The sequence below is a fragment of the Ochlerotatus camptorhynchus genome, unplaced genomic scaffold (assembly GCF_037179485.1).
Source record: "Ochlerotatus camptorhynchus isolate MF236.1 unplaced genomic scaffold, CSIRO-AGI_Acam_v1.1 ptg000222l, whole genome shotgun sequence".
NCBI lineage: Eukaryota > Metazoa > Arthropoda > Insecta > Diptera > Culicidae > Ochlerotatus > Ochlerotatus camptorhynchus.
Window position 1 is genome coordinate 3,399,546 of NW_027040712.1, and position 25,091 is coordinate 3,424,636.

Here is a 25,091-nt window from a genome sequence, read left to right on the forward strand (position 1 = left end):
AGTCGCTTTACAGTGGTCCCGGGGGGATCCAGGCAGAGGAGAGAGTAAGGAATGGGTTTTAGTGGAGCTGTACTAGGCAACTAGTAGATACCACACCGTGCCAACTTCACTACAGGCTAGGCTTCTTGAAGCTTTCCTAAACCTTACTATAAAAAAAAGAAGAAGAAAAAACACATGCATAACGTACATAATTTTCAACTAGCCCCTCAACCCCCTCCTCCTGCTTTGATCTTGCCACCACTGCACATTTAATTCTCGAAAAATGTCATTATTGAGCTGGACAATCAATAAAATACGAATACGACTGTACAAAACAGTCCACCTCAACCAAAACTAATTGAATCATATAGGCTGACAAAATCGGGTCAAAAAGCTGACAAAATCGGGGGTAGACAAAATCGGGGGTAGACAAAATCGGGGGCTGACAAAATCGGGTCACCACTGTATTACTAGGTTTCAAAAACGAAGCTCTAGGCTTATGTGGAAATATTATAAGTTGAGTTTTGGAAGCGTTGGGAGAAATCTTTCATTTTTGTAAATAAGAAAAGAAAATATCTAAACTTTTCTGCAGTCTGCTGCAAATAACACGAAGACTTCTTCCTTTAGCGGAAATGCCTGTGTCATCAGCGAACAAAGATTTGTGGCAACCCTGAGGCAAATCAGGGAGGTCCGAAGTGAAAATGTTATACAATATAAGCCCAAGAATGCTACCCTGAGGAACTCCTGCTCTAACCTCGGCTCTAACAGGTAGTCGATTAGATTTGGAATTTTGATAATTTACCTGCAGAGTTCTGTCAGTTAAATAATGTTGAACTAATTTCACAATGTAAAGTGGAAAATTAAACTTTTTCAATTTAGCAATCAAAACTTCATGCCAAACACTGTCGAATGCTTTTTCTATGTCTAGAAGAGCAACTCCAGTTGAGTGGCCTTCAGATTTGTTTGAACGAATAAATGTTGGCCTGTGCTACATTCTTTTTCCCCGCCATATTAGCACCACAGACAAACAGACATAACACTCGCAGGTTGTTCATCGAACAAGCATTTAACGGTCAATTTAAAAGTATCGTAGTTGGTAGTACCGCCACTTGTGGCGCGCATAGTCAATTGCCTTGCGTTTGACGTTTACACACTACCGCCATCTGTTCAGCGTACTACCCACTACAGTGTATTCAACAGATGGCGGTAATGTTTTAGCGACGATGTTTTACAGTGATAAATATTCAATGTGTTATGTCTGTTTGTCTGTGTTAGCACCATTGTCATAACTTTGCCCACGGCAATCAGCTATGTTTATTCCGTCATTTTGCAGTTTTTGTAAAATATCATTCAACATCCTGATCCACTTTTCTCGGCCGTGTTGATAAAGTCGATGAAGCATTCTCTGATCTGGCATTTACCATCAGAAAAATGCAGGAAACGGATTATCTGACTCATTTGCTCCATATGTGCTTGATCAGGAGTGCAATCAAAAATAATTGAAAAGTATTTGGCTCGCTTGACTTTTTCCAAGATATTACTTTTAAGCGAACTACCCATTATGTTGATAAGCTCGTTTTGTATATCAGGGAAAAAATAGCTTAGCGTTTTTTATGCTCTCTTACATAAGTCATGTGAGCTTCAAGTTGCGGATGATAATGACTGATCAACTCCAATGTGCTCATAAAAACTCCACTGTCAGATTCTTTGCCTCGTAACGGTAAATTATTGCGAGCACAACACAGAATTACATCGACCACTATTTTCAATATGGTGCGCCATTTCTCCGTTTTCTTTTGAATTTCATTCAAAAATCCAGAATCAACCATTTTTCCGAGTAACATCCTCTTCTCAAAATCTTTCCACAGGAAGAAACATTCTCTGTAGCTCGATGAATTCTCATGAGTTTGTATAATTGAATTCAAATGCTTCCAATCATCAAATCCTTTTGCAAAATCTGAGAAAATGTTACGAAACATAAATTTGCCAAAAAGCAAACAAGGAAAACATAAAACAGCGTTCGACGAAACACTGTAAAGCATCCATTGGCGTTTAACTTTTTCTCCGTTTTTCAGCTCTTTGTAAAACCACTTAGCATCAAGATGCCTCCCGTCTTCAGATTTGGGAAACCGGAAACTCGTTAAGTCAACCTTTCTTGGGCCGCGTCTAACCAGCTTTTTTCGTACATAATCCGAAATTTCAGGAATACCAAGCCATTTGACAAAATCAACTTCATGTTCGCTAAATTTCAACTCATCGTCACCGCTTCGGATGTTCGGATTAGTTTCATCCCGTACTCCAATTGCAGGCAGCGCACAAGTAGATTTCTGGTGCGTAGCCTGTGCTCCTCCAAACCCTACATAAATGTATGTAGTAATGTAGTTATATACTTGTCATGAAATTTACATGGTAAGCTTACCGCTCGTTCCACCATCACCACTGTTGCACGTGCCCGGATATTCTTCTCGTTTTCGAACAGTAGACATTTCATTGATTCATTGATGAAATGTTCGCGATCGTCTTGTGGTCTTTCAGATTCTGAAACATGGTTATGCGTTCAAGGTTAATCTTTTTGTGAGTTTTACAGAACAAACTTACCGTTTGGTTCGTTTTTCTGAGCTTACTTTTGAATCACAGTTCACTAATTCGATCTCTGGAACAGAATTCATACGGTCCAAAATATCAAGTTTATTGAAGTTCCCGTCTGATGAACTACCTGCAGAATCAGCTTGTTCGATTGGATGATGTTCGGATGACGGCCGAGGAAATTCATTATTGCGATTAGGCTTAAGCCAATCACTTAGTTTTCCCGATAATAATGTAGCAGTTTTTTCTCTTTCGTTTTTCAATTTACGACTCGCACAACCAGATAATTTTGTTTGTCCCATTTTCACTGAATTCACCGTTAATCACACTTACTAATCGCACACTGTCGTCGTGGATGCGTTTTTCACTGTGGGTCGACGAATTCACGGCGTACAGCTATCGACAACCAACGTTATGTGCCGAGTATTAAAAATGAAATCTCAAAAAGCTCGAGTTCGTTAGGCAAAGCAGAAATATTTAATGATACATAAACAAATACTCTCTGGTAGCGCATGCGTTCTCATACAGGACTGTTACAATAGAGAGTAGAACATTGATTATGGGCATAAAAAAGGCGGGAAAATTAAAGAAGGCAAGGAGCGTACCTTTCGCACTTTGCATTAGTACACTGTTAATTTATGTACTATCAATTTTTGAAAGTGAATTAAATGAATTTGTGGAAAAGTTTGCACCTATAAAATCTTGGATTTCGGCGCCCCTGTGGCCTGGCGGGGGCCACTTTCGTCATCGCCTCACTACGCCCCTGGTTGTGCCAGCTTATGCTGTTAGGCTCTTAGGCTCTGAACCATTTGGCGAATTATTTTAACTTTTGGTTAAAATTTGACAGATGGAAAGTTATCGATTAACCCTGCTATCCGAGCGTGGTTATTTCTGACAGACAAAAAGTTAAATTTTGACGACCGTGGCTCGAAAACCGGTCGATCGACAGCACGGGGATTTACGAACATAAGAAATAACTTTCGAAATGTCACTTTTAACTACGAGTTAAATTTAACTCGGCAAATGGTTCACAGCCTTAGTACATTCTATGTGCCATACAACTAACAATTTTAGCAGCAGAACAGCTTATAGGGTGTCCCAGAATGTCTTAGCACGACTTTGGAACACACCTGCTTGTTTCAGATGACGTTTAAACAGCTGATTATCACGCTGAATCATTGTTGACATTTCGACCAAAAGTTTTGTGTTTCGCAAGTATCGGTTTGGATCTTTTGCGTCTTAAACGGAAAAGGGACAAATTGTACAAAAAGTTTTGTAGATCTAATAATGACAATCATTGGACTAGGTACACAATCGCGCGTAATAAGTATTCACAATCGATAAAGAAAACTCGTTGTGAATATGTTCAAAGGAAGATTGATCAGCATCAAAACAACAGCAAAGAGTTATGGAAAATTTTGAAATCTTTATTAAAACCTAGTAATTGCAAACCGCGGTCCATAACTTTTAATGGCACATTAGAACAGTCAGAACAAGTAATTGCAGCTAAGTTTAATGATTATTTCGTAGATAGCGTTTCATTGATTAATCAATCTATTAAATTGGTCGATGAACCTGACGAAATAAAACAGCCAGTTAATAGTAGTTGTAGATTTGAAGTTTTTCACCCAATCACATTAGATGAACTTAGAGTTATTTGTTTTTCATTAGGAAAATCGGCTGGAGTAGATAATGTTAATGCTAGAGTTATTCAAGATTGCTTTCATGTCATTGGCCACATCTTGCTGGACCTTATTAATGAATCATTACAAACTGGACATGTGCCACAAATTTGGAAGGAATCCTTAGTGGTCCCTATTCAAAAAGTTGCTGGAACGATTAAAGCCGAAGAGTTTCGTCCCATCAACATGTTGCACACATTAGAGAAAATTTTAGAACTTGTTGTTAAAGGTCAGCTGTTGGAGTATTTAAATAGTAATAGTTTGTTGATACCAGAACAATCGGGATATCGGGAAGGTCATTCTTGTGAAACCGCGTTGAATTTGGTATTAGCGAAGTGGAAAAATAACTTGGAGTGTAAAGATACGATTGTTGCTGTTTTTTTGGATCTTAAACGCGCTTTTGAAACAATTTCTAGGCCCTTATTGTTAAGATCAATCAAGCGCTTTGGAATTACGAGTACTGCATATAAATGGTTTGAAAGCTATTTGTCTGACAGAACTCAACGGACTGTTTTTAATGATTCTGTTTCCAGTCCCGTGGGGAATAACCTTGGAGTGCCCCAGGGAAGTGTATTAGGGCCCCTGTTATTTATTATGTATATTAATGACTTGCGACGTGTTTTACGATTTTGCGACATTAATCTTTTTGCAGATGATACTGTGTTATTCATTGCAGCTAAGGATTTAGATGATGCCGTTTTACACTTGAATGAAGATTTGCGTTCTCTAAGTAGATGGTTGAAGTATAAGCAGTTAAAATTGAATACAAGTAAAACTAAATTTATGGTAATTTCGCGGAATCGAGTAAATGAGAACGTCTCTGTCGTAATTGATGATGAGACTCTTGATCGCGTTCGGGAGATTAAATATCTTGGCGTGATTATTGATGACACACTTAAGTTCAACTCTCACATTGACAATGTCATCAAGAAAATTGCCAAGAAGTATGGAATTCTATGTCGACTGAAAAACGATTTAACTATTGCCAGTAAAATACAGCTATACAAATCAATCATCTCTCCTCATCTTGACTTTTGCCCTTCCATTTTATTTCTGGCCAATGCAACACAAATATCGAGATTACAGCGCTTGCAGAATAAAATAATGCGTTTGATTTTGAGATGTAATAGATTCACTTCCTCAACTTTGATGTTAGACGCCTTACAATGGTTGTCGGTGAAGCAAAGAATTGTATATTTGACTATGGTGTTCATTTTTAAAGTAGTTAACGGTTTGCTGCCTCGATATTTGTGTGATCGAATTGAAAGAGGAAGTGACTTTCATAGATATAATACTAGAAACGCGGTTGAAATAAGAACACCACATTTCTTGACTTGTGCTTCACAAAATTCATTATATTATAAAGGAATAAATGTTTTCAATTCGATGCCTAGACATATCAAACGTTTAGCAACACTTACAGAATTTAAAAGACACTGCATTTCACACGTTAAAACTGTCTTTTGAACAGTTATCCAGTGATTTTTTTATGAATTGACAAATTATGTATCTTGACGAAGTTATCTCTAACGGATTATTTTATATGGATAGCTGTCATAACGACTTTTTAATAATTATTGTAGCACTGCAAAAACTATTTCTGTTCGCCACGAGGGTGATGATGGATTTTTAATATTTGATTTTATAGTAGATTAATTAAAAAAAAAGTAGTCTACAAAGGTTTGAGCCTCGCGCGCGTATTACGGATATAGAGGACTGAATTTAACATTTGATAAAAAAAATGCAATTTTGAAGCTTATTTGAAAGATACCTTGAGTTAGTAGTAAGTTTTCTGGCAAATGTTAGGGGTTCGTGAGCATTCCTGACATTGCTGAAAATTATGATAGCATCAGATTGCGGGGTTACTAGTGTAATAGGATGCTTTGTTGATTGTTCATTAACTCTTGATTGCTTGTAATACTTATGAATATTTTAGGTGGACAAAAAGGCGAACTAAGAGGTGGACGCCTGAGCTTTTCCACATTTATATCGCTGTGAAGCAACTGTAAACTTGAGAGGGAATCTATATCTGTAACTGAAACCAGTTCGATTTTGTTTGCCAACCTGGTTAAAATGTCATATTCAATTATCTTAAAGATAAATCGTCCAGCTCAAACCTTTGTAGGGGTAAGAGGTGGGACCATCATCATCATCATCATCATCTTAATATTTCCGTGACAATTCGAAGCATTTCTCCGGAAAAGTTCTAACAGATCGTGCACAAATTATGAACTATCCCGAAGTCCCCGGCAAGGTGACAGATAACCTTAGTTTCATGTACCCACTTGCAAATAGTAGATGTAGCCACACAACATAAACAAAGCGATTGTCCTTCACCGTCACAATGGCATTTCTCTATAGACCTTTTTGACGTTTAATCGTCTTTCTCTATCCAGCACACAGGGATGAACGGTTGGTTTGTTTTCCCACTAATCTGTTTCTCTCTTGCTCAAACTCCTTCAGTTTAAATGGTGCATTAGTGTGCGCCGTTTAGACATTAAAAAGCTCTATTGGGAATCCAACTTTTTGTTTCTCCATGTGTGGATGTCAAACAACAGGCAAGAATGCTATATGATAAGAGCGAATTTATTATGTTCGTAGTGAAATGAAATAATCGGAACAAATTGAAACCAAATTGAAATTGATGGAGATTCATTTTCTTATACAATCAAATGACAATAAAAATACTTTGCTGTCTTCTATTTTATTTTGCTCTTGAATATAATCAGCCTACAGATTTTTCTTTGTTGTTCTTTTGTTGCGATAAAGGCTTCCCTAATAAAAATGGTATGGTTAATTTGCTTAACGACGTGTTCTGGGTATCATCCAAACCATTTATGGAATAGTTCAATGATTTGGGTTATCGTTCGTTTATGGTTATTTTTTATTAGGGTTGCCATCCCAAGTAACAACTTAGGTTTTATGATGGTTCTGTAGACCATGATTTAGACTTGTAGTATGCTATAAAACCTCAATAAAACTTGCAATGTTGCTTGGGATGGGCCGTACGAATTAACTAAAGTTTACTTACCTGTGTTTCTCTATTCTTGTGTTCTTGTGTATTCTTCTGAAATGCAAGACTTCTGAAACTAAACTGAAGATACTCATGAATCACGACAAACATTTCAACATTAGAAGATATTACGAACGGCTTGAAAATATAATCGTAATGAGCATCTGCAGCATTCATCAACAATTTTTTTTTAAACTTTTAAGCAGGATTAAGTAAAAAATCATCGCAATATCTTGATAAATTGTGCATTGATTTTTATTTAAAAATCCGGCTTGATGAATATGCCAAAATCTTTGGAGGCATTAAGAATTCTATCCTCAAAAACTTACAAAATTGATTAAATTTCGCGGTGAGTAGCAGTTTTGCTGGGTGATGAGGAACATTTTGTAGATCCATTTAAAATTGAAGAAATATATAAAATTAAATTAACTAAATCAAATAAGGGTCTCACAAAAACTTATTCACAATGAGATTCTAAAACGAATAAATTAAAGTGATAATCTTTTGTTACACCCGTCCGTATCATTAACGTTATTCCTCACCAAACTTGAAGCCTCAAGAAACAGATGTGTCCATAAATTTGTATGTTCTATTATTTAGTTACACAGTTATTGGTAGAGTCACAATGACAACACAAATACCATGAAGAACTCTGAAAAATGTAGTGATCATATAAGTGAAGTGATTGTTAATCAGAATTTTCTAGAATATCAGCTAAAATTGAGCTCCGGTGATTTTTGCACATGAGTAATGGTCACAGATCCGTTGTAGCAAGATATTTAAAATTCAGTCAAATTGAATAGTAAATCACATATTTAGCTTAAATGCATTTAAGACCTTCGACATACGTACAAACTACACCGTTGTACCAACAATCAATACGAAACTAACGATTTTAAATTGGCTCACTACTTGACTAGCCTAGCTAACGATTAACGTACCCCATTCTAGTCGAAATTCTAGTACTACACAATATTTGTTTTGATTCGCTAAGTTCAGCACGTTTCTTCGGGACCTTCTGGGTCTTAGAGTTACCTCTATGGTAATAGCACCCTAATTATAGGCATCTGTCAATGGCTGCTGGGTTGATGGCAAGGTGGATGGAACATTTGTAGGCGTTGTAGAATGAAGGGAATGAAAGAGTATCAAGTAACCGAATCAAAATAGGAGACAAGGCCCTTATTACGAGTGTCACTTCACGGTGAAAACGAACTAAAGTAACCACTTGTCACTCACGGTGAAGTGATTACCGTGTAAATAAAATTGGAATCACTTCACCGTGAGTGATAAGTTGTCACTTCACCATGACCAATACAGAAAACCTGTGGGGTCTTCGAGGCTTCTTCATCTTCATTTTGCGCCGCGAGTGAGGTAAGGTGACTCGCTGTCTCTAGTGAAGTGATAAAAGTCACCTTATGTGAGGTGACTCTCCGTACAAATAAAAATGAGAGCCACCTCACTTGCGGCGCAGAATAGGGCTCTATAATAGATACCCAACTGTGTCTGCTCTCAATGCGAACAGATTTTTTAAAAGAAAACTGTGATATCATAAAACCAAACCCGAAACTCAACCATATTTTCTTGTCTGTTGTGTATTTATCAATTAATCATGTATTTCATTCTTACTTCTTACTCAGTATCATTCCGTTAATTTAACAGTAACAATCATAGTAAATTTTGATAAAATCCTCCTACATGGTTCCTGACTTAAATATGGAGGTACTCAGATTGTGTTGGGATTTCTGAATCCCCTAAAAAAAACCTGCTTGTTTTTTTTTATTCTATAACGTGAAAGCCAATTGCAAAAGCTCCTGAGAAACTGTGCGGAGCATATACACACACACTGGGTGATTATGACATTTAGAGTTTTTACTTTCAACTTGTATTATCCACGGTTTACGTTTTACATTTCTTTATGAGGGTTAGAGAGTGACAGACTACGAACTACGCGCTCAAATGGTATGTGCTAAGTTTAATCGACACAATATTTGGACATTTACTGCGGGCTGCGGAATTTCTTGCCAGCGAACTTGGCGGCTGAGCCGAGTTCCTCCTCGATGCGGAGGATTTGGTTGTACTTAGCCAAACGTTCCGATCGGCACGGGGCACCGGTCTTGATCTGTCCAGTGCTCAGACCAACGACCAGATCGGCAATGAAGGTATCCTCGGTTTCACCGGAACGATGCGACACCATGGTTCCCCATCCGTTCTTCTTGGCCAGCAAGTGGGCGTTGATCGATTCGGTCACGGTACCGATCTGGTTGACCTTCAGCAGCAGGCAGTTGCAAGACTTCTTCTCCACAGCAGTGGCAATGCGCTTCGGGTTGGTCACAGTCAAATCGTCACCGACGATTTGAATGCTAGTGTTGGCAGTCATCTTTGCCCAGGCATCCCAGTGATCCTGATCGAAGGGATCCTCAATACTGACAATGGGGAAGTCCTTAATGAAGCCCTGGTACATATCTTCCAGCGCATCTGGAGTCAACCAGGCGCTCTGGTCCGACTTGGGGTTCTTGAAGTCCAGATCGTACTTGCCATCCTTGTGGAACTCGGAAGCGGCAACGTCCATGCCGATCTCGACCTTGCCGGTGTAGCCAGCCTTGGCAATAGCATCCTGAATCAGATTCAGGGCTTCCTTGTTTTCCAGGATGTTGGGAGCGAAACCACCCTCATCACCGACGGCGGTAGCATCCAAACCGAACTTGGCCTTGATGACGTTCTTCAGGTGATGGTACACCTCAGAGCCGATCTTCATGGCCTCAGTGAAGGACGTAGCACCCGTTGGCAGGATCATGAACTCCTGCATGGCCAGTTTGTTACCGGCATGGCTACCACCGTTGATGACGTTGAAAGCTGGCACTGGCAGGATGATGTTGCCGTTTCCGGACAGCTCAGCAATGTGCTTGTACAATGGAATTCCCTTCTTGGCGGCACCGGCCTTGCAGATGGCCAGCGAGACACCGAGGATGGCGTTGGCACCCAGCTTCGACTTGTTCTCGGTGCCGTCCAACTTCAGCATCAGCTCATCGAGCTGGAATGTGAGAAGGTACGAATTAGAAATCTATTTTTAGGGAAATTACCAGATCAATGTTCGGCAATCAGGAGCGAAGGGAAACATTATTTCATTTTACGAACAATTCTGCAAGTTACCAAGCAAAGGCGTGCTTGCATAACTGAAAAACGACAACAAACAACAGGACGCTTTCGAACGCGGGTCAAAGAAAGGTGAACGACTTAACATACCTACCTATTACGAAACCGATCATTCTTGTCTGTATCAACAGAGCTCATGAAGTGAAAGTAAAAATAACATCACCACAAGTTCGAGAATCGGTAGTCACAAAGGCGACAGAGATTTCTATTAATAGATGTCTCTGTCGACCAAACAAGCAAATCAATCAAAGCATCCCCTCCAATTGCCGACCATGACACGACGATGGATACGTACCTCCTTCTGCTGGGTAACGCACAGATTCGAGCTCAGCACAGCTGGAGCGATGGTCTTGTTGATGTTCTCGACGGCCTTCAGGACGCCCTTGCCGTGCCAATCGCCCTTGACGTTGTCGCGCATTTCCAGGGCCTCATGGACACCGGTCGAGGCACCGGATGGGACGGCGGCACGGAACAGTCCCAGATCGGTGAGCAGATCGACCTCGACGGTTGGGTTACCGCGAGAGTCGAAGATCTGACGGGCCTTAATACTCTTGAATGGCATTTTGGATCTGGAACGAGAGCGATTCACGGTGAGAACAAGAGTCTACCGAGCGATCGATTGAAATGTATAACTTTCTACGCGGATGACGCGATGACCCCCCTTATCAGTAACGTTAGACCAGGTTGTTTTTGAACTGTACAGTGTTATGGTTCTTTAGTAGACTACGTAAGAGCAAATATGAAACGATGCTTACATAATTCCTCGTATCATCACAGGCAACTCTCACTATTGGATGTGCAGGTCTTCACGGTCAGATGGGAATGTCTATGGCTAATCAGTATTTGTTTTACGATTTTTTTCCGTTTTAACCTCAAATTACGTACGTTATTTTTAAATATATTGCTGGATTTCTGACTGGATAAAACAGTGGAGGAACAAAGGTTTGAAAATAGACTGTATTTTAAAAAATCTGGTACATTCCAAATGTGACCAAGGTCAGTGAAATAGTGGGGGTTTGCTATGCCCTCGACAAATCGTGAACATATTGCCCCTTACCATGGACGCAGCAAGGTGTTGAAATAGAAGGAGGCAATTTTGTTGTTGTGATTAATCCGAAGGCCCCTGGGTCGTACACCATTTAGGCCCAATAACAAAAATGAAAAATAATTTTATATTGTCTAATGCAGAAGTCCCAGGTCTTCAAAATTGTCCAAAGCACCAGCCCCTAAAAAATTGTCGAAGTCTCAGCGGCGACGAATATTTAGATACTTTAAATTGGTATACCGTATGCGTGATAATGTTTGCACCATCGTACAAATAAGGTTACAAATGCCTTGGTTTTCTTTGCATGCACGTAACCTATAGCTCATACCGTAGTAGGCTGTGCACAAAAGAAAATGATTTACTTAGTTTGACAGTTGCACCATGACGAAGTGGCAGCGTATTCGTGATTTGTCCCACGGGCAAATGTCGCAAAAAGACATTTCAATCGCCGTGGGAGTGTCCCGGTGGACCGTCAAAAGGGTTTATACCGAGAAAAGAAAGGACAACTATCCGCGAAGGTGGCCACAGGTCGTCCGAGGTCAGTCCGGGTTCCAAGGGTTATCGCTGCTATCAAAAGGAAGATTCGAGTGAATCCAGTGCGTTCAATAAGGAAAATGGCAAAGGAACACGGGATCAGTGACTTTACGGCCCGGAAGATCGTAAAGGAAGATTGCGGGGTGAAGTCACATGATTACCAACCGCATCCGGGAGCTACGAGTCGAACGATGCAAGAAAATCTTGAACTTCCTTAAGCGAAAAAATCCGGCAATCCTGTTCACCGACGGAAGCATGTCTACCGTCGATCCCGTATCAAATTCCAGAACCGACCGGTATATAAGTTCTCTTCCGGTAACAGACGTGGCCGACGAGCACAAGAACGTGTATCTGACCAAGCATCCTGCTAGCGTTATGGTGTTTGGATTGGTGGCTTCCGATGGCAAAAAAATGGACCCGGTGTTCATTCCAGAAGGCGACAAGGTCAACACGGAGGTCTACATCGGGATTTTAAGTAAGTATGTTCTTCCGTGGATCAAAGAACAGTACAGTCCGAAGCCAAATGTTGTATTTCAACAAGATGGGGCTCCATGCCACACCTCGAACCGCACTCAGAAGTGGTTGCAGGAACATCTTCCGTTCTGGGCTAAGGATATGTGGCCGCCATCCAGCCCCGATCTTAATCCGCTGGATTACTCAATATGGCGCATCATGAAGGCCAAGGCCTGTTCTAAACGCCACCAGAGTACAGCAAGCCTCAGACAAACATTGACCCGTACCTGGAGAGAAATGGATCCAGACTACATTATTAGAACCTGCCGTGCATTTCGGAAGCGTGTGGAGGCCATAATTGCAGCAAGTGGAAACTCGATCGATGATTAACATAGTTTAAGACTCTGAGAAACATCCCCCTTTACGCTCGTTGGGCTATGTTTAAGTGGACTACGTTTTAGTTGGAGTCCCCGTAGTTGGGCTATAGCTCACCTAAATCGAAGTCAAACGTCATTTCTGGCAGAGCCGTTTCCTTTTCGAGGGGTTCATGTATGAACAATTTGGATAGTTGCTGAAGAATAGTGATGATAATAAACATTCGGTGTATCCCTCATCAAATTTTCAGCTTGGCAGCTCAGGCCAACTAACGAAAGCCATTCATCATGTGCAAGCCCATTTGTACACAAGTTTACACTCAAGTACAATGAACAAGTTTACACTAAAGCCCTACAGTAAAAGCACGTATTACCAAGGCGGAGGCGGCGGGTTCGATTCCCGGTCTGGTCGAGGGAATCTTTCGGTTTGTAAATTTTCTCGACTTCCCTGGGCATAGAATATCATTGTGCTTGCCACACAATACACAAATTCATGCATTGGTATTGGCATCGAAAGCTCTCAATTAATAACTGTGGAAGTGCATTTAGAAAACTAAGTTTAGAGCACGCAATAAGCTAATATGCGCTAAGCAATAAGCTTGAAAATGCGAATAAGAAGAAGAAGATCATATACATAGTTGAATGTATTTCAGAGTTTTAAGAAAATGTTTCATAATTGTGGGGCTCAAATTTCGAGATCCCAGCCATTATTTCTTTTCTAAATTTTAGAACTTTTTTAACAATTTGATTTAAAGCAATATACACAATCAAAATTAATCATGTTTCTGCGTCAATTTTCTTTCAGGTGTCACCGCTGTTCTTAATGATTAACAGAGGGCAGTGCGGTCAAAACATGTACGGTACTTCTATATATGCAGTAAGATTAACATTCGAAGACCTTCCTCTTTTACAATTTTTTTTTCCTTGATTTGTTTTCCGTACTAATTACCAATGCTACCGACGCCAAGGAGGCAGCTCCCACACCTGGACCCTACCTATCGACCCATCCACTCATAGACCCGGGACCAACGGTTTTACTTCGCTTACACGAGTGATCAGAGACTTTATGCCTCAGAAAATCCCGGCGGCGCCACCTGGAAATCTTATTGCATAAATAAAGGTTCCAACATTTTTCAGTGCAAGGTACTATATTTTGTAGTCTGTGAAAGGGAAGACACATATCGTGTGGCATCAATATACATGGCATGTTGAGAGATTGAGCTCGTGAGAGAAAATTTTCGCATGTTTTGTTTTCAGCTAAATTTCTAGCACATTTAAAAGAATTAAGTAAAATAAATCCATAGAGCCGTCAAACATGTATGCATTTATAATAATAATCTGAACGAAAATGCCCAACACTATTCTTTTTGATAGGGGAAATAGCTCTAATGTTGGCCTATGGATCTAAGATTGGGCCCATCGCTAAAAATCTGCTATTTATCAATTTTATCTAGATGAACGTGTCATTGAGACGGTACTAATGGATATTTTTGGTGGCTATTGAAAATTTAGTCGACTGCTGAATTTATGTATGGGCCCATATTAGGGGCATTTAGGTCGACATTTCATCCATTTCCCCTACCAGGTGAATCTTTTTCACTGACAAAAAAAAGAATGAGACAATGTTGGTGTTATCATGGCATTGAACAGGTTTATAAGGTTTAGAATGAACTTGAATACCATAATAAAACCAGAAATGGCTTGGGAGCATTGACTATAAGCCCATAAGTCAATCCGCTGACATCGTTTTAAAATTCGAAATTATCAAAATGATCAGGCTATCCTTGCTGAGACACGGTAAATCCCACGCAACATTTCAAGTGCTATCGAGGTTTAAAAACATATCTAAAGTCTAAATTGTGGTTTAAGGCTATGAAAAATTGTTTACTTAGAATCCCTTCAATGACATTGACTTAACATTCCCGGTTCCTGGTGCCCTTGGGTATGTCCTCAATATAGTATTCCTTGAGCACAGTTGTCAATTGAAAGCATAAAAATATGTGGCTTTAACTTCTAAGTGACAAACTCAACGTTTCTCTAATATCCAGAAAAAAAATCACAAGCCCTCAGTTAGAACCCTCTTTATACAAAACCACTATTACCGGCTTCAGTACGAAAGGAGAAGGACTGATGATTTTGTTTCAGAGGTATAGGCGTGGTTTTACACCACCCAATCGTAATTGATTATTTTTACAGCATTTTAATCAATCAAAAATGCCATCAAATAACGTAAAAAGTATATGCTTCTTCAAATAAAAAATATGAGAAATGAGAAATATATAGTCGATGCATTAAAAGCCACCGTGTCTGTATTATAACAAAATACAAAAAACTCAAAATAGTGAACACCAACTAATCCATAAATGGCGGCGTGTTGGCGGCTAAAGCAACTTTCACTTTCATTTTCCGCTATGTACTTTCCCTGGAAATAGTTTAGAATGTATGATCTATCGTAGTTCACCATCTAGAGTAAGGTACATGTTTTAATATTACAACAGATTTGGTATTAAAAGAAACCTATTCATCATGCATTACATAAAATGCAACGATTCTTTGCAATCTCAATGAATGCATCCATTTTGAAAACCGTCGAAAATTGCGTTCACCGTCGCTCTCTAAGCCGACAAGCAATTGTCCCCTTGGTAAATGTTATTTAAACGCTTATTCACGGCTTCCATTTCACCGATTATAGCAGATTGAGAAAAAAAAAATGCTTTTTCATTCGACCTCTATCCATACCTAAAGGTCATATACAGTCAACCCATCACCACATCTAAGCGAAGCAAAGCCTCGCAATATCACTGAGATTTCGTGTAAAATTCGTTAGCAACTCTCTAGGGCGATGCTGTTGCAATCTGCCGAAAAGCAAAAGGGCAATTTCGTCAGAAGCACATCTTACGTAACGGTAATGTAATGTCTCCAAAGGGATCCACCATCTTTTCCATTCGCCACAGAATCCTAATGCAATGGAAAATTTTCCCCTGCGGGGGTGTAACATAGTCTACAGTCTAGACTATTGCACTTGATATGAATTTCAACGTTATTTGAAACGAAGTACAAACTACACTCTAATTTCTTCCAGTTCGAACCGACTGTTTCACTTTCAACTATGAAGCAGTTAAATTCTTGACATTGACCACTCTAATTGACCGGAATGACACCGCATGCACCGGGTGTGTGCAGTTACTCTTGGAGATCGTCCTTATCTATCACTGACAAAGGTAAAATCACATTACTCTTTACAATCGCCAACAGTCCGCCGATCCGTTACTGATAAGAAAATCTTTACTCGCACATCCAGCTTTCAAAGGAAAGCCTTATTTGTGATTAGTGAAACATGAGAACAGAAAATTCCCCAACTAAAACTTACTTTGCAATATCACTCACTAAGACCGAATGCACCACACTTTACAGTACAAGCTCTCTGGATAAACTGATGGGTGAAAATTTTTCCCGATGCCGAATAGCGGTCGTCGTTGGATGCGCGGATTCCCCTAGCAAGGTTTGCTTGTATGTTTCTGTTCCACGGACATCACCCGAGGTTGCTTTGGTCGACAGAAAAGCCGCTACGACCTTGGTAAAGGTGAACAGAGTGGCACTCGGGAACCGGCATAGGGCAGTAATATACACACGAGTCATGACAGATCGCAGTGAGCGGTGAGTTTGCCCCCGTTGTCATAGCATTTTTGTACGGTCGTCGATGATGTCGATGTTCGAGAGCGTGCACACGGATGTGTAAGCGTGGTTTGTAGTGACCGTTATTTCACCATTCGAAGTGGTTATTACGTGCATTTGTCAATCGATGATGCTATGAAGTGATAGGTGTTTCAGAATTGAATTGAATCATGGTGATGAGATCGACACAGTTAATGACGCTATAGTTATTTACTTTATACAGCATGACTTTATGACCTAATAACAGGGGCGTAGCGTCACTCGATGACATCCGGGGCGGATGGATTGGGTGTCACTGTCAACCAGTTGCGTTCACTGTAAAAAGGCTACTTATCATTTATACGATGATATTATCTAAACACTCTTTTCCATTTATCAAAATTTTTTAACGTAGGACGACGTCTGTGATTTCTATATGGGGGTACACTTTGTGAAAACCGAAAATGGAACATGTTACAAAATTATGAAAGATTTTGAACGTTAATAACTCCGTTGCCCCTGGATCAATTTCAATAATTTTATCACCAATCGGTCAAAAATATTTCTACGCATCTGTTAAATTTAAGACTTGAGGATTGAAGTAGGCCACGCTGCGAAAATGGCGTGTTTTTGTTTTGCTGGGTCGTTTTCGTTCTAGTGAAAATGTTAATTAATTTACAATTTCATTTTAAAAAGTGTTAATTTGAAAGTACAGAAGTGATGTTGAAAAGTGCATGAAGTGAGCATTTTCAAATTCTTAGCCGTTGCATGTGGTGCCGACTGTTCTAACCTATGTGTAGTTACGCTCAGCTAAGTTTATTTACCTTTTCGTTCCTCTGTCCTCTATAGGAAATATCCATCTAATTCAAGAAGATCATTTTCAAACTTACTAAATACGCGTCAATCAAGTATTGCACTACTGCTTGATTGTAAGTTTCAGTACATTTTCAATGGTGTATATTTACATCGATAATGTATTTTAGCGGAGCTTATCATGTGTGGAAGTGGCTTCGGAATGCTTGCGTTCTTGAAATGGGCTATTGTAGCTGCGGTAGAGCTGTCACCTTCTAACTCCCGAGTTCAAGCTTCTTTCAAAGATTTCAAAGTTGAATTCCATTCGGTCTCACCAAACGGTGTTTATTCAATCGCCGCGTGTTCTTCAGTACACAACGAAAGTCTCCCCGCAAGCAGCTAGATCAAGGCTGCCCTCAACCGCTGATCGGATTCAGTCCAATCACCGTGTGTGGTGGTGTCCGGTCGTCGGCATCAGCAGCTGCTTTTGGCGCGTGGCGTTCAGCATTGTTTTCCATTACACAACGAAAGGCTGCCTGCAAGCAGCGAGCTGCAGCCCACATGATCATCCATAGAAAGAGGAAGAAGCTGCACCGCTATTGATCGAAATCAGTAGCTCTTCGTGAGTTGCTGTGGGCCATCTATGTCAAGCGCGTCATACTAAAGAGTATAAACAGAGAGAACCCCGCTCAAATTCCTATTCCTACACAAAACACAAGCTCCTGCTGCAGTTAACAAATAAGATTTATTAAATAAGACCACGTAGTTCTACGTCACCATTGCGTACAACCACATAGGGCTGTCCCTTGTAGTTTTTAGCTGGTTACATCTCCTAATTTGGTAAATGTTAAAAACTGTTCCCTGCCTGGGGTACGAGTGCTCTTTCCTAACATTCCAAAATTTAGGCCTATTCTGCGCGGCGTGTGAAGTAAGATGACTCGTTGTCACTAGTTAAGTGACAATTGTCACCTCGGGTGAGGTGACTCTCCTTTTGATTTGCATGGAGACTCACCTCACCCGAGGTGACAATTGTCAATTCACCATCACCTCACACGCCGCTCAGAATAGGCCTAATTGAAACGGTTGAATCATAATGTTTATCAATTTTCAATTCAGAGAAAGATACCTCAATCATTATTATTCTCAAACGAAATTGCTTAAATGTTCTACAAATTTTATTTTACGAGTAACTATTTACATTTTTAATAGAAGTGTTTTGAATTTCATCTCACTATTCAAAGTGTTTTCATATAGTTATGCAGGTTTATGAAGCTTATAAATGAATGTTTCAAATCCTGTAGCAACGATTCAAAGGCAATTAGAATTCAAACCTATAGGACTTTGTTCGGATCTCTCCTGCAGCCAATACTTCATCCAATTCCCTGCAAGAGTTGTTAAAGTGTGGTGATAAATACCAGCGCCGAGATCATAACCAGCAACAGCAATAACTAGGTTACCCTCAGGTTCATCCACTTTTGTAACCAACGTGATTACTACAGTTGCTTGGCGTTTCCGGTAGCAACAATATCGGTAGTCACGGCTCAAATGGGTCAATTCCACAGGCACGGTAGCCAGATACATAGCGTCAAACAAATCAGGCACCTTCCTCCTCGGATGAGCATTCTTCATATAGATACCAGTAGCTCAACCTGTTTAAGTAATATGGATTCGTTCAATAAATATTATGATACCCTTGTGCATTCTTCGACATATCAGATAGGCTTTCTTTAAAAAAAATGTTTTATTCATCTAACAATACAGGTATACTTCGATATAACGTAACTGTCAGTTTTGACTTCCATCGCCTGTATCTCACAAATCTTGATAGAGCTGGAATTAGGGCGTAACAGCTTTTGTAAACAATCTCGATGATTTCTCGAAACTCAAGACACGCCCACGCAAACCAACATAACCAACGGGACCGATGGGGACGTTGATTTGAGTGGGCGAGCCTTGGTTTTCTAGAAATCATCGAGAGAAGTCATTGCTAACAAATGCTGTTAGGCCCTAATTCCAGCTCTATCTAGAAATATCAATTCAATCATACAAATTGGCATGACCAATAGATGGATGATTGTCTCACATCTTCGATGGTGTTATTACTTTGCTTGATTTAATGATTGCTAGCTATTAAACAGCGATGGAAGCCAAAAGTGACAGTTACGTTATATCGAGGTACACCTGTTTACATTTCAACAACCTAAACCCGATCCTTAACCCCTTATAACCTTCCCCTTGGCAAACAACAGAATTGTATTCAGCACCTCGAGAAGTTGTTCACCTCGAGGATTAGATAAACTTTTTTATTTTCAAAATCCCTACTAATCTTCAGGTAGCCGTCCTCCGCTTGTAGCCGATTGAACAGTTTCGCATTCGCCTCAAAGTTGTTATCGCTGTCGTACTGTTCCCAGGGATGAAGATTCCAAGTCCAGCTTGCCGAAATCCATCAGAAACTTGAACTGTGTCAGAATGTACTGGTGTTTGGCGCGTGTTTCCGGATTTATGAGGATCCGACGGAGTTTAGCTTGAGGCCTCCCTTAGCTCAGTTGGTAAAGGCGCAGCTACAAAGCAAGACCATGGTGGAGGTGGCTGGGTTCGATTCCCGGTCCGGTCTAGGAATTTTTCGGGTTGGAAAATTTCTCGACTTCCCTGGGCAATAGAGTATGATTGTACTTGCCACACAATTATATTAATGCAGAAATGGTATAGGCATAGAAAACTCTCAATTTATAACTGTGGAAGTGCATCTACACGGTTAGAAAAAAGTACCCAAAATTAAGTTATTTTCACTCATCTCGGCACTATAGTGCAGGAACCCAAAAGTAGGTAAAGTGGGTCAAAGTAATTTTCATTTACTTGTGTGCAGTTCGTATGGAATTTTCCACTGGCTTTTTAACCAAAAGTAAGTTAGTTGTACCCAATAGTAGGTAAATATGATTATACTCAACGTTGGGTTCCCACACTTTACTACCCCTGTTGGGTGGTTTTGCTCCTCCGTTTTTGACAACACTAGAAGGAGAAAAGGAGACAAACTAGTCAAAAGTAGGTAAAAGTGAACTGGCCGTTGGGTACTTTTTTCTTACCGTTTAGAACACTAATAGCGAATTCGTTTATTATCGGGGCTAGAACGGGGTGGAAACTATCGATTTTAAATTGGCTCACTACTTGACTAGCCTATTGGTCCCAAGCAAATCGATTAACGTAGCCCATTCTAGTCTAAATTCTTGTACTACACAATGTTTGTTTTGAATCGCTATGAAAGTTTGACAGATAAAATGATGGGTTAGTGAATTTTCCGAAGATAGAACCAGAGCTGAGCCAAAAAGTTGAGCACGTTTCTTCGGGACCTACTAGCATAGAGGTAACTAAGGTCCCGAAAAAACGAGCTCAACTTTTTGGCTCAGCTCTGGTACTATCAACAATCAATACGAAACTAACGATTTTAAATTGGCTCACCACTTTAGTAGCCTATTGGTCCCAAGCAAACGATTAACGTACCCTATTCTAGTTGAAATTCTATTACTACACTATGTTTGTTTTGATTCGCTATGAAAGTTTGACAGATAACATCAGGGGTGTGTGGATTCATGCAGAACATGCAGGGGTGAGTGAAATAGCTTGGGACTGCTTCGGACCGTTGTTCTGGTACTGAGTGAGCCAAAAATAATAATGATTTTCTTCGGGACCCAGTGGTCTTAGAGTTACCTCTATGGTACTATCTTCGGTCCCAAGCTAATCGATGCACCCCTCGAAACATAGGAAAATCCACGAACCCCTCATTTTATCTGTTAAACTTTCATAGCGAATCAAAACAAACATAGTGTAGTACTGGAATTTATACTAAAATGGGGTACGTTAGTCGATTTGCTTGGGACCAATAGGCTAGTCAAGTAGTGAGCCAATTTAAAATCGTTAGTTTCGTATTGATTGTTGCTACTAGTCTTAGAGTTACCATGCATAGCGAATCAAAACAAACATAGTGTAGTACTAGAATTTCGACTAGAATGGGGTACGTTAAACGATTTGCTTGGGACCAATACGCTAGTCAAGTAGTGAGCCAATTTAAAATCGTAAGTTTCCACCGGAGCTTAGTACCAGAGTTGAGCCAAAAAGTTGAGCACGTTTCTTCGGGACCTTCTGGTTTTATAGTTACCTCTATGGTATCATTGTGCTTGCCACACAATAAACAAATTCATGCATTGGTATTTGCATCGAAAGCTCTTAATTAATAACTGTAGAAGTGCATTTAAAAGACTAAGATGAGAGCATGGAATAAGCTAATATACGATAAGCAATAAGCTTGAAATGCGGAGAAGAAGAAGACGTATAACCATTTTCAGAACAAATGCTACTACATAAGAATGCAAGCGAATATACGCAGACATCTACGACATTTCTGGAAATTAGTCAATTCTAAACGCAAGGAGAATGAATTGCCCATCAACATGTTTCTGGACCAAGGTTGATGATCGATAATCGTCGGCTCGAGAGCTATTGATCAGTTGGTGCGGTTCGGTACGTAAGACGAGATGCTTTTTCTTTTTTTTCTGGGGTCTGTTTCGTTTTGAGGGACAAATCAGATGCCGCGACCACGATCGAACATATAGGCTTGCAACTTGACTACCCTATAGGGTAGGTGTTCCAGTAACAGTGGTGTACCTATAGTTGCGGTATGGAGGTTGTGCCGGAATAGTGAGGAGGATCCGGATAAGATTATTTTTCATCGGTAGCTCTCCTAAAATAAAGCATATTTGCATATTTCATACTTAATATTAGCCCAAAAAATTACGGAAAATCTATAATTTTCCTTAAGATTTTCACTCCTTTGCACTTATAGTTGCAGTAGTGTTCCTATAATAGTGGAACCCATAAGAAACCAACGCATTCCACTATTATAGGAACCAAAGTTAGCAACTACCACAACTACTGGAACAGTGTTCGTATTAATGGAGGACGATCTTTTTAAAATTTTATACAATTTTATTACAATGTAATATTTTTCTATCAAAATATAGGTTGAAAGCTATAAATTGACGTATAACAATTGTGTGTACATCGTATATTTATTTTTTAATTGATAAATCGGCTTAGTACCTCCACTACTGGCTCACCCACCCTAATTAGATTTCGTTTTGTTTGGAAAAGTTTACTAATCCTAATTTATTTTTAATACCTTGATCATCGGTCGCAGTGATGTAATGTGATGTAAGGGGCTCGGTTGGCTATAGTGTCTACCATTTTTGATTTCTGAGGTTGCATTTAAAGATCGCCTTTTAAAGTGAATTCAGATCTAAATCGTACTTTCCACTATCAAAAACGTCCTTCGTGTGACACCCGTGGAGTTGCAGAAGAATTCTCGGTTTCTTGTGAGAACGCGATTTTAACTAAAGAGCCACCCACATTAGATCAGTTTGCGTTGCGTTGACGTAAATATGACAGTTAGACAATAGATTTAGCTGTCACTTTGCCGCAACGCGTCCGATCCGGATCTAATGTGCGTGGGCCATAACAATCCCCTCGCTGATGAACTTATAGACTTTGCCGGCACCGATAATGATCTTTAAAATACTAGTTCACCGGAGTCGGTCATCAGCGTTCATACTCACATTGCTTGCTCGTCGTATTTTATGAGGCAGTAAGGCCTACTTAGTGAAAACGGTTTTCAGTCAAGTGCTATTCCTAATATTTTCTCGAAATTTTCCCTTAATACAACCCATCAAGCGCCATGAGCTGCCGTTTTGATAACTGTACCTTTTACCTTCAGTTTCCTTTTCATAATTGCCCAGTAGTTTACAATGGGCCTGAACTGTGGACAATTGGGCGGATTGAGGGTTTTCGGAACAAACTGGACTTCGTTGTCATTTTACCATTGTTGTACTTCCCGGCTGTAGTGACAACTCGTAAGATTCCGTCATGTGACTGGATGAAGGGCAGAATTCGCTTCTGGAGACATCCGGTTTTGTAAACCTCCGAGTTCATCTTTTTTTCAGTGACTAAAACCTCTGCGCCGTCTGGCCGCAGCTGCAAATTCCCTTCCAGATCATATATTTGCGTGCGAAATTATCCGCAAAAACAAATTGGAATCCGCCAGGAAAACCTCCTCGAGTCTTCGCCTTGTAAAATGTTAGTCCTGGAAGCTGTCCGAAGTCAGCCTTTACATAGGTTTCATCATCCATAAGAATGCACCCACCGAACTTGGTTAGCAGGTTGTCAAACAGTGATCGATTTGGTTGCCTACTGGCGCGGTATGCTTGTAAGCCTTCGCTGTACTGTACTACGGGCGGCATCACACTTTTTACTCAAATCGCGATCGGACATACCTGGGTTGCTTCTGATGGACCTCACGACCGGTTCTACTCCGCCGTTTACTTTACTACAGATGACAGTGCACGATTTTTTTTCTAAGCTCCCCTTGCATGGTAACTATCTCCAAAACAAGAGCGTTTTATGAACTGAAAAAATATACTGTTATTGTTGTTGTCAACAAATAGACGTCAAAAGCTTCCGCAAACCTCCACTAGGAGTTTGTTCCATTACCATGTGGGCCTTGGTTTAGTAAGTCGGACAGAAGGTGTTTGTTGCGATATGAGTTACTCGGCTGCCTTACAAAGTAGTTACTGAGCAGAAGATCGTGGAATCAAACCCAAACCCCATCATATTAAGGAGCTTTATAGTCACATTGTTTACTCAACCTGTGTTTTGTGAAACTTGTCGTCGTCGTCGTCGGTGCCGGGTTTGAATCGTTACAACTTGATCATAAGTGGTGTGATGTGATATGAGGGGCTCGGTGGCCTTGGAGCGACCTTTTTGCTTACTGAGCAGAACATCATGGCTTTAATCTCAGGCCTTCTCACATCCAAGATTTGTTAGTCGCTTTCTTTCTTAACTTGCACCAATAACTTAAATTCATCGTACCGTACCGTTACACGTTTTACCGGAGGAATCGTGTTCGGGTGTTAATTGACCTTTGTTCGGACGTGGCCGGCAGTGGTATTGCCTACTACAAAGTTTGAGAACAAGTCCAACATATGAAAATTGTTTTGAATCAATCCGTCTTTTTAATGTATGCCTATTGAGCTGTTCTGCCTTATGTAAGATGGTTTAGGTGGTCTGCTTCTTGAGATTCCACCTTTTGATGGGGTCTCTTCAGGACTGAAGGTTAAATTAAAACGTTTAAAAAACATTGGGGGAAAATTTGCAACGAAGCATACATGTTATGCGATCTGAATTTTATATTAATCATTTAAAATTTATTATGCTACGACTGCTTCAAAAAACTTTTTTTCTGAACACATTATTCAGAAAGTTTGTGTAGTTAATATTGAAAAACCTAATTCCTAAATACGAACCTGCTAAGAAAGCGATGCCCTTAAAGTCGACATTACACCTTGTAGGTCTATTCTGCGCATGATCGTGGACAATCTTCGTAAAATTCAAACAACCAACGAATCAAATCGTTCGTCAATTGCCGGCAATACACAGGAATAGCAAAATAAATCAATCACACAGCGCTATTGAAACATCACGAGCATGAAAGAAACGTTGCTCGCTCCGCCACACGCTTCGGCACCACAGCTCACACTCATATCCTTTGACCCAAAGCGCTAAGATTAAACGAACCCGGTAGACGCACGCGACATTTGCATTTTCACTTTCTCTTTCTCGACATTACATCATCCTATAATACCCTTTGAGGAATGCGGGTTCAAGGCGCTGCCAAAAACAGAGGATTCCGCATTTCTCGGCTTGTTCGTGTGGCTTTCTTTCCGTAGTGATTGAAACGGGAAAATGCCCAAATGTATACTTTGTCACACAAAATGTAATTC

At 40.1% G+C, this 25,091-nt stretch overlaps 1 protein-coding gene across 1 annotated transcript; it reads right to left on the minus strand.

Annotated features, from left to right (window-relative positions):
- Window positions 1-8,836: 8,836 nt before the first annotated feature.
- Eno (enolase) lies at window positions 8,837-16,323 on the minus strand. Its single transcript, XM_065225242.1, has 3 exons — window positions 16,190-16,323; window positions 10,709-10,982; window positions 8,837-10,291 (listed from the first exon to the last, which is right to left on the minus strand). Exons 2-3 carry the CDS (start codon window positions 10,973-10,975, stop codon window positions 9,257-9,259), a joined length of 1,302 nt encoding a protein of 433 aa, XP_065081314.1. The 5' UTR covers window positions 10,976-10,982; window positions 16,190-16,323; the 3' UTR covers window positions 8,837-9,256.
- Between the last annotated feature and the right edge of the window lie 8,768 nt (window positions 16,324-25,091).